General features: G+C 48.6%; 2 protein-coding genes across 2 annotated transcripts; both read left to right on the forward strand.

Annotated features, from left to right (window-relative positions):
* Positions 1 to 2,746: 2,746 nt before the first annotated feature.
* On the forward strand, positions 2,747 to 3,298 carry LOC125549048 (defensin Ec-AMP-D1-like). Its single transcript, XM_048712545.1, has 2 exons — positions 2,747 to 2,925; positions 3,018 to 3,298. Exons 1-2 carry the CDS (start codon positions 2,871 to 2,873, stop codon positions 3,191 to 3,193), a joined length of 231 nt encoding a protein of 76 aa, XP_048568502.1. The 5' UTR covers positions 2,747 to 2,870; the 3' UTR covers positions 3,194 to 3,298.
* Positions 3,299 to 4,478: 1,180 nt separating this feature from the next.
* Positions 4,479 to 4,993, forward strand: LOC125549050 (defensin Tk-AMP-D3-like). The gene is made up of 2 exons (XM_048712546.1): positions 4,479 to 4,652; positions 4,749 to 4,993. The coding sequence occupies exons 1-2, from the start codon at positions 4,598 to 4,600 to the stop codon at positions 4,916 to 4,918; spliced, it is 225 nt and encodes a 74-aa protein (XP_048568503.1). The 5' UTR covers positions 4,479 to 4,597; the 3' UTR covers positions 4,919 to 4,993.
* The last annotated feature ends 5,431 nt before the right edge of the window (positions 4,994 to 10,424 follow it).

A 10,424-nucleotide genomic window follows, 5' to 3' on the forward strand; every position in this document is an offset into this window, starting at 1 on the left:
GGATCCATTTGCGTCCATTTAAAATGGAACCACATCGATCAGAGTGTGTGTGGTGTGTGCCAAGGCTCAAGGCAGCAGCTGCCGGAGCGTGTGAGTGCCAAGGCTCGAGGCGGCTATATAGCTGGAGTGTGACTGTGAGTCTGAGTGAGGCAGATCAGATTCAGATCCATCTACATTCATAATTTTGCTTGGGTGAGAGTGCGTGAGGGAGATCGCCCCAGCTTCGATCTGCCAGTTGCAAAGTCGTTCATCATAGGCTGCGGATCATCGGTATGAAGCTCCTGTTCCAGTGCCCCTGCTGCGCGTGCTTCTGCTTCGTCAGGGCCAAGAAGAGCAGACAAGGCAAGCAGGGAGGAGCTGGAGATGACGGGGGCAAATTCCAAGGGACAACCACGGCCATGTAGCTCTGGTTTTGCTTCTTAAATCTGCCACTGGTTGAGCCAGTTCTTATATATCTTCAGGTCTTTCAGCATGACTAGCTTTGCTGTTCTACATGCTCATGTTAGTTGCTTCCTTGTAGCACGTCCTTCATCATCTGTCTCTTCAATTCGCTATGTAGCTACTGTCTTTGTAATTCATGACTTGTCAATCAGAATGTTTCGTGCCTTCGTATTTTGATTGTGTGTGTGGTCTGGTCCATAAAGGGCATAGTAATTATGTAATTTGGTGGACTCCCCCTTTGTTAGTTTGCCTTTTCAGGTTAAATTTTATCCTCAGATTTGGTAAGCAGCAGCCTTCTCAGCTAGTATTGTTTCTTGTGCTGATTTGCCAGTACTTGCATGGGGGTTTGGGGAGTTGCACAACCAAGCTCTACTCGAGTGGTTAGTGGAGTTTTTCTTAGCTCTACGCCGGATGTTTTGACATTCTATTTATCTTGTTAAAAACAGATTATTCTTTCAATGACACGCAGTGTATCTATGGACAACGAGACGTCTATGATAATTTCGTCAATCTTTGAACTTAACCATTTCAATCTTTAGTAGAGTAGTACACATGTGTTGCATGACCGCGGATGTGGTGGTGCGGTGTTGCACTTGGTGTTACACAAACATCCAGAACAACGAGAATTAACAGTGATAGATAGTGGTGTTTAATTTCCAGCAAATCCACCATGCTATTTAATTCCCATGCCAGGAGGATCTGCAGGGCATGAGACTTCATCATTAACCTTAAGTGGGTCTGGTTGTTTTTTGTGAATACTTAAAAAGGTCTAGTTGTTGCCACGTGGACATGGTGTGGCCACTCTTTCTATTTTCACATTTTTTTCTGACAACCTTCCTATTTTCACATGCCAGTTACACTGCCTTTGAATTTTTTTGTAGGCGGTCAGTTACACTACCCTACAAAAGTGGGTAATTAGTTCCACTACCCTAAAAAAGTGAGATGTTTAGCCTCGAAGCAAGAGAGAAATCCATGTGCTGCTGCAAGTATATAAGAAGCCCCCTCCCTCCTCTATATCCATCTTTCATACAATCCATCTTGAAGGTCTTAAACTGTCATACAATCCTCTTAGTCTTTCATAAGAAATCTCATGGATCTGTCCATGAAAGTTGTTTGTGGTCGTTCTCCTGCTTCTTGTGACCACATGCATCTAGAGAGGAGGGTTTAACGATGCGGGGTTACTTACCGGTGGGTTGGGATTTCAAAGTGTGAGTTTTCATACCACCGGTCCAACGTAATTCCTCAACTCAATATCCTCAAGAATCAATTAAAGTATTCCTCAACTCGGCAGCCTCAAGTATCAATGGTTGGCCTCCTTTCTTCAAACTATCGTGTATACACCACCTCATTAGATGCATCAACCATCCTGGACTTGAAAACTTGAAATAAGAGGAGGTCTAAAGGTTGGGGAGGAAGGGGACTGAGGAGAGATTGGATTGCAACACAAATGGAACACTGAGGTCAAGGACGAGAGTCTCTAGGGCATGGAGAGGCAACATGGGAGGAAAACGGGACAATGGGGTAGAGAGGGTTCTTTTGTAAAGAGGCGTGCATGTGCAATATTCATGGGGGCTTCATCAGGGATTCCGTCTGATGGCTACAGCTACATAACACATAGATTCAATGCGCGATTTCGTTAAATTTTCTAATTAGCATGGGAATTTTGGCTGAGAATCATACAGGCTAATCTCCATGCAGTATATCGGTCCCAATAGATGAATGACTCTTCATTTTTGATTAACATGAGAATTTCTAGGGAATCTCTAGTTAGTATAAGCATACATAGATATAGAATAGATAGATAGATATGGATATTAACAGGTATAGATATAGATATAGATATAGATATAGATAGAGATAGAGATAGAGATAGAGATAGATAGATAGATGTGTTGCGTGAGCGCATAGTGGTGGTGGTGTGTTGGACTCGGTGTCACCAACAACCAAATTGACAAGAGAATCAACAACGAATTCACCGTGCTATTTAATTCCCAGCAAATTCACCATGTTATTTAATTTCCATGCCAAAAGGACTTGCAGGGCATCAGAGTTCATCATTAACCTTAAGTGGGTCTACTTGCTGCCACGTGGACATGGCGTGGCCACTCTTTCTATTTTCACATGTTTTTTTTGACAACCTTCCTATTTCCACATGTTAGTTACACCGCCCTTGATTTTTCTTTTGGACGGTCAGTTACACTACCCTACAAAAGTGGGCAATTTGTCGCGCTACTATACAAAAATTGGTAATTAGTTACACTACCCTACAAAAATATGTTCGCTTAGGCTGGAAGCAAGAGAGAAAATTATGTGTTTGCTGCAAGTATATAACAAGTCCCCCTCCCTCCTCTACATCCACCTGTCAATACAATCCATCTTGAAGGTCTTAATCTGTCATACAACCCTCTTAGACTTTCATACGAAATCTCATGGATCTCTCCATGAAGGTTGTTGTGGTTGTTCTCCTGCTTCTTGTGACCGCAGGCACGTATGCTATTATTTGAGATAATTAACAATACTGCTAAAATTATATGTGTGAGATTACTGATTTGCTTTATTAATTTTGCCCCGTGTAGAGGACCAGGGACCAGTGCAGCTAGCTTTGGCGAGGGACTGTCAGTCAAAGAGCTTCAAGTTCAAGGGGATGTGTGTGCGCGATGATAACTGTGCAAGTGTTTGCCTGGTCGAGGGTTTCACCGGAGGCAGGTGCAAGGGCTTTTGGCACCGTTGTTACTGCACCAAGGACTGCTAGATGGCCCTGATTTGTCTATTGCATGTATGCTTCCGTGTAATAACTAATAACAGAATAATAGATCTATATCTATGTATCTATGCATGCCTCTGTGAGTGATGCTCGTCTGAGATTCGTGAACTAATACAAGTAAACGAGCACGCCTAGGATGCCTCTCGAGCTAACTACGATAGAGATGTCGCACGGATAGAATGAGCCATGAAAGAGCGGAATATAGTGCGGGGAACCCAAAAGAAGACAAGGCTTAGCTGGCAAGCCATTACATCGTATAATAATCAGAACAAAGCTTGACGGATATATGATCTGAAGAAAGGTAGAGACTTGAGGGATCCATATTAGATCATCTCAATGTAGATAGATAATCTATAATTATTTCGCTCAACTCCTTCCTTTATATCAACAACCAACGACCTTCGAACAACTAGCTTTGATACCATTTGTTAGAATAATCTTAGTTGCATCGTCGATCATCTGAGGACCAAGCAATTATACGTGACACAACACCAAGATTTGTTAACGAACTTCACCAAACATGGTTACACCCGGGACATGAGTACATGCGCTCCTCACTGTGACACCGTCACAATACCGCACACCAGCCACCCGGTGCCGGCACCCCCCCCCCCCCCCCCCCCCCCCCCCCGCGTGCATGTGCTATTATATTGATATAGATTATATCGTGTGTCTACCTCCACATATACATTATATAAGAGGCATAGAATAGAAATGTCCTATTAGAACACAACTCAGTACCCTATCTATACACCATACGACTTAGAGTCCAACTGTAACCTACCTTGTACAAAATATTTGACACAACTCTAACAAGTATAAGTATAGATGGATATATATATATAAATGTAGATATAGATAGATATAAATATAGAAGTATAGATATAGATATGGATATGGATATGGATATGGATATAGATATAGATATAGATAGATACATGTGTTATGTGAGCGCATATGTAGTTGTGGGGTGTTACAGCAACATTCAAAACAATCGAGAATCAACAACGAATTCACCATGCTATTTAATTCCCATGCCAAGAGGACTTGAAGAGCATGAGAGTTCATCATTAACCTTAAGTGGGTCCCGTTGCTGCCACGTGGGCATGGCATGGCCACTCTTTCTATTTTCACATATTTTTTTCTTGCGAGCAGTCAGTTACACTACCCTACAAAAGTGGGTAATTTGTTAGGCTACCATACAAAAATTGGTGATTAGTTACACTGCCCTACAAAACTCTGCTCGCTTAGACTCGAAGTAAGAGAGAAATCTATGTGTTGATGAAAGTATATAACAAGCCCCCTCCCTCCTGTACATCCAGCTATTATACAATTCGTCTTGAAGGTCTTAAATCTGTCATACCATCCTCTTAGTCCTCCATAAGAAATCTCATGGATCTCTCCATGAAAGTCTTTGTGGTCGTCCTCCTGCTTCTTGTGGCTATTGGTATGTATGTTATTGTTTGAGATAATTCACAATACTGCTAAAATTACATATGTGAGATGACTGATTTGCTTTATTAATTTTGCCCCGTGCATGTAGAGGACCAGGGACCAGTGCAAGTAGCTTTGGCGAGGGACTGCAAGTCACAGAGCTACAAGTTCAAGGGGATGTGCGTGCGCAATGACAATTGTGCAAGTGTTTGCCTGACCGAGGGTTTCCCCAGAGGCAAGTGCAAGGGCTTTGCATGTTCCTGCTACAAGGATTGCTAGATGGCCCTGATTTGTCTATTGCGTACATGCTTTTGTGTAATAAAAATTGAATAAATAATAGTAGATCTATATCCATGTATGTGTGTATGCAAGCATATGCATTTGTGACTGATGCTCGTCTGAGATTCATGAACGGTTACAAGTAAATGAGCACGCCAGGAAACCTCTCAAGCTACCCACAATAGAGAAGTCGCGCGGATAGAACAAGCAATGAAAGAGAGAAATACCCCCGCAAAAAAAAAAAGAAAGAGAGAAATACAGTGTGGGGAACCCAGAAGAAAAAAACCCGAGGCTTAGCTAGAAGGTCATTACATCATATAATAATCGACACAAATCTTGACGGATATATGATCTGAATAAGAGCAGCTCCATTACATGATACAAATTTGGAGATGTAAAACTAGGAAATGTAAAATTTACATCACCAAAAAGTGCATTTTACATCTCCAAAAAAAGAGGCAACTCCAACAGGTGATGTATATTAGAGATGTAAAAGAGCAACTCCAATAGATGATGCAAAATGGAGATGTAAAAACTAGTGGGCGGCGGCAGTGGGGACGGCGGTGGCACAACATGATTCCGGGCGGCGGCTGCTGTGTGTGTGTGTGTGTGTGGGGGGGGGGGGGGGGACGATGGAGGAAGCGTCAGAGGGGCGGCGGGGCTGGCGAATCAGGGCGGCGGTGCAGCTGCAGAGGAGCGGTGATTCAAGGCGGAGAGAGGATGAGCGGCGTAGGGGCGACGAAAGAGCGTCAGAGGGGCGGCGGGGATGGCGAATCAGGGCGGCAACGAAGCAGCAGCGATTCAAGGCGAAAAGAGAAGGAGGAGCGGTGACGGGGTGGCGGGGGTGGCAAATCGGGGCGGCGGTGCATCGGCGGAGGAGCGGCGATTCGAGACAGATAGAGGAGGAGGAGCGGCAGAGGGACGGAGGAGGGGCAGCGGTGGCGGGCGGGCGGGCGGCGGAGGAGTTCTGAGGGCGAATGGGGCGGCGGCTATGCGGCGGGTGGGGGTCGGGCGGGCAGAAGCAAAGTGAAGGTAGTTGAGCGGTTGGCGCGCGGCTGCTGATTTTACATCTTCAGTAGGTGGAGATGCAAATTTGTATCTTCAAGTGTTGTATTTTACATCTTTTCTAGTTGGAGATGTAATTATTTTTGCATCTACATCATCTGTTGGAGATGGATTTAGGGTCTCGGTGATGTAAAAATTAGTCATTTTTGTATCTACATCATCTATTGAAGATGTTCTAAAGGCAGAGACTTAAGGGATTCATATTTGGTCATCTCAATGTAGATCGATAACCTATATTTTTCAAAGAGCCAAAGAGGAAGCCAAAATGGATGTACAACAGAAGAGGCGTAAGCACCACATGGAGTTAGCTGCCTAAATCGCGGAACATTGAGCGAGAACACAAGAAAGTGATGGGGATACCTTCAGCTTTAGGACAACAAGGAGACAAATGGGCAGAATAGTAGCGACGACACAACACCTGCGAGGTGTGCGGCGCCCGGCGCCCGCGTGGCCTTCGCTTGGCGATTTCATCACCTTCGCGTAGGCCGAGGGGAGCGGAGCCGCTGGGGCGCGTCGCCGTTTTGCTCCGGGTGGCCGGGGGCCGCGTGCCGTCGCTGCCCGCACATGGTAGCCCTCGTCGTCTCCAGGCAGGGGCTCGACGACACCTGGCGGGGCAGCGGTGGTGATTAGGGCGCAAGTGGCGGCTACGCTCATCGCCTCGGGCGGTCTGACGGTCTCTGCGGAGGAGTGGCCGTGCCTGCCGGCGCCGGAGTCAGGCCGGTTGGTGGCACTGGTGGTGGCGCTGGGCGCGGAGGCTGGATCCGCCACGATGGAGGTGATGGATATATGCCCTAGAGGCAATAATAAATTTATTATTTATTTCCTTATATCATGATAAATGTTTATTGTTCATGCTAGAATTGTATTAACCGGAAACTTAGTACGTGTGTGAATACATAGACAAACAGAGTGTCACTAATATGCCTCTACTTGACTAGCTCGTTGAATCAAAGATGGTTAAGTTTCCTAGCCATAGACATGAGCTGTCATTTGATTAACGGGATCACATCATTAGAGAATGATGTGATTGACTCGATCCATTCCGTTAGCTTAGCATTTGATTGTTTAGTATATTGCTATTGTTTTCTTCATGACTTATACACGTTCCTATGACTATGAGATTATGCAACTCCCGAATACCGGAGGAACACTTTGTGTGCTACCAAACGTCACAACGTAATTGGGTGATTATAAAGGTGATCTCACTACAAAAAAGACACATCCGTGACATTTTGGGCCGAACGAATTTTTTTCCTGTCATACATATGACACTTCTACGACGATAATTGTGACAAAACCCGGTATCATCATAGATGTGGTGGGCTCCTACTTCTATGAAAAAAAATCATGACAGAAAATGGGCTTTTCGTCCTGGACGGGCCGGAGACGCAGCTGCATGACATTCTTTGGGCCGTCCATGACGGAAAAAATCATGGTAGAAGCGAGGGGGAGGAAAATTTCGGGGAGTTCCCGGTTACGGTGAGAGGTCGGGGCCGAGCGATGCGCGTTTCTCTCGTACATGTACGCGCGTGTGTGCGAGGCGTTGACTCTAACTGAACCCGAGCGAGGCGTTGGGCTCTAACTAAACCCGAGCGATTGCACTACAGGCTACGCGTTATTGAACCCGAGCGATCGATCGATGGCTGTTAACTGAACCCGATCGAGCGATTCCTTCGCTACTGCTAGTAACTGAAGCCGATCGATTGGATGAACAGTGAGCATTGCCGGGGGGGGGGGGTGGATGAACAGTGAGCGGTGGCGTTGCCTCTGGATGAACAGGACCCCGTGGTGTGGTGGAGGGCTGGATGAACAGTAGACGGTGGAGGGGTGCCTGTGGAGGGGTGGTTGAACAGGACCTCATGGTGTGGAGAGCTGGATGAACAGTAGACGGTGGAGGGGTGCCCGTGGAGGGGTGGTTGAACAGTAGCCGGTGGAGTAGCGCGCGGTGGAGGCTGGATGAACAGGAGCCCGTGGAGGCTAGAGGAGGTCGACGGTAGCCCGTGGAGGCTGGAGGAGGTCGACGGTGGAGATGAACAGTATCCCGTGGAGTCCCGTTTTGCGGTACGCCACACCCCTCCCGATGAACATCACCCCCGTTTCGACCGTAGCGCTCCAACACAAGTCCGTTTCGTCCGTTTTGCGATACGCCACACCCCTCCCGATCAACAAGACCCCCGTTTCGACCGTAGGAGGCCCGTTTCGTCCGTTTTGCGGTACGCCACACCCCCCCGATCAACAGGACCCCGTTCCGAACGTAAGAGGTCCATTTCCTCCGTTGTGCGATATGCCAGACCTCGTTTCCATTGCCTGTTCCATCCAAGCCTTCCCGATGAACACGACCACGCATTCCGTTCCGACCCAGCCGGTTGGTTCCCACGCGTTCCGTTGCCTCCCGATGAACACGACGCATTCCGTTGCCTCCCCATGAACACGACGCATTTCATTGCCTCCCCATGAACACGACGACGACGTTGTTTCTCCGTTCCGACCCAGCCATGTACACGAGCCCTGGCCGTACGTATGCGCGAGTAGGCGTTCGAGACCCCGCCCGTATGTACACATACGTGGCCGTGTTTTCTTTCTTGCACCCTGGCCGCTGTACGTACGTGTACATGCTACGTGCACGTCTCTAGTACGACACATACGCGCCTCTACTACGACACGTGCGCGCCTCTACATCCACCAGTATATATGTACGTACACGTTCGCAACCAGAATGACAACGCTACGTATGCTTCGACCAGGTGGGTCCCGACTGTCAGGCACTTCCTTGCGTGCGAAGATGTAGCTGGTGGGTCCCAGCAGTCAGGGGGGAAACGTTTTTTTCATGAAATATGGTGGCCCGTCCGGTGGGTCCCCGCTGTCAGGTGGAAAACGCGGTAGTGGATGCCCACGCGTAGATGAGTACGAGGGTTGACTGGTTCTCTGCGGTGTGAGGCTGCCATCGCCGCAGAATAACAAGGGGTGTGGGTGAGTAGAGGGATGACCTGGCCAACGGTGGGAGTAGTAGGGGGCGGTGAGGCCTCCGCCGCATCGCAGCCGGCCACAGGAGGCAGGAGCACGAGGCACGACCGGCGCTGGTTTTGGCGGCTGGAGCAAGAAGACCAGAGGTTGAAGAAGCACTATGGCCGTTGGATGGACATAGTACGGTCACTGGAGTTAGAATCGTGCATATTGACTAAGTTGACAAAGCCCTCCGTCCCCGTCAACTTAGTAGGCCCACAAGTCAGCCTACCACTATACTGGGTCCCAGCTAATAGGGGGAGTATTCATTTTTTTGTGCGTAATAAGGAGGCACTTCCTTGCGTGCGAAGATATAGCTGGTGGGTCCGAGCTGTCAGCGGCGGTAACGTTTTTTTCGCGAAATACAAAGGCCCTTTCGGTGGGTCTCTGATGTCAGGTGGAGGAATCATTATTTTGCGCGTAATAAGGAGGCATTTCCTTGCGTGCGGCCGTGGACCCAGCTGTCGGCCTCTCCACGTACAGTCCACTTCAGATGCATGTTGGTCGTTGACCACGTTGACCAGGCCGCGCTGAGAGCACCAGGGTGATGGGCGATGGCGAGGCCTAGGAAGGGAACAACACGGAGGCATGGAAGACTAGACAGTTGTTTCCCACGCGGAGGGGAGTATGACTGTACGAGGGTTTACTGGTTCGTCTGCCGTCACCGGAGAATAACAACAGGTGTGGGTGAGTAGAGGGATGGCTAGGCCAGCGATGGGAGTACGGTGGGGCGGTGAGGCCTGCGCGCAGCAGAGCCGGCCGCGGGGAGGAGGGAGCAGGAAGTCCCACCGGCGCTTGTTTGAGCGGCTGGAGCAGGAAGAGCAGAGATTGAAGAAGCACGACGGCCGTTGGATGGACATCTTACGGTCACTGGAGCTAGAATCGTTCATATTGACTAAGTTGACAAAGCCATCCGTCCCCGTCAACTTAGTAGGCCCACAAGTCAGCCTCCCACCATGGTGGGTCCCACCTAGCAGGGGAGTATTCATTTTTCTGTGCGTAATAAGGAGGCACTTCCGGTGGGTCCGAGCTGACAGCGGGGGGAACGTTTTTTTCGTGAAATACGGTGGTCCGTCCGGTGGATCCTAGTAGTCAGGGGCAAACATTTTTTTCGCGAAATACAGTGGCCCGTCCGGTGGGTCCCAACAGTTAGGGGGGAAACGTTGTTTCCGCGAAATACTGGTGGCCCGTCCGGTGGGTCCCTGCTGTCAGGTGGAGGAATAATTATTTTGCGCGCAATAAGGAGGCATTTCCTTGTGGCTGCCGTGGACCCAGCTGTCAGCCTCTCCACCTACAGTACTCTTCCGATGGAAGTCGGTTGTTGACCACATTGACCACGCCACGCCGAGAGCACCACGGCGGTGGACGACGGCGAGGCCTAGGAAGGGGACGACGCGGAGCCGGGGAAGACGCGACAGTGGATGACCACGCGAAGAGG

Source organism: Triticum urartu, chromosome 3 (genome assembly GCF_003073215.2).
Source record: "Triticum urartu cultivar G1812 chromosome 3, Tu2.1, whole genome shotgun sequence".
NCBI lineage: Eukaryota > Viridiplantae > Streptophyta > Magnoliopsida > Poales > Poaceae > Triticum > Triticum urartu.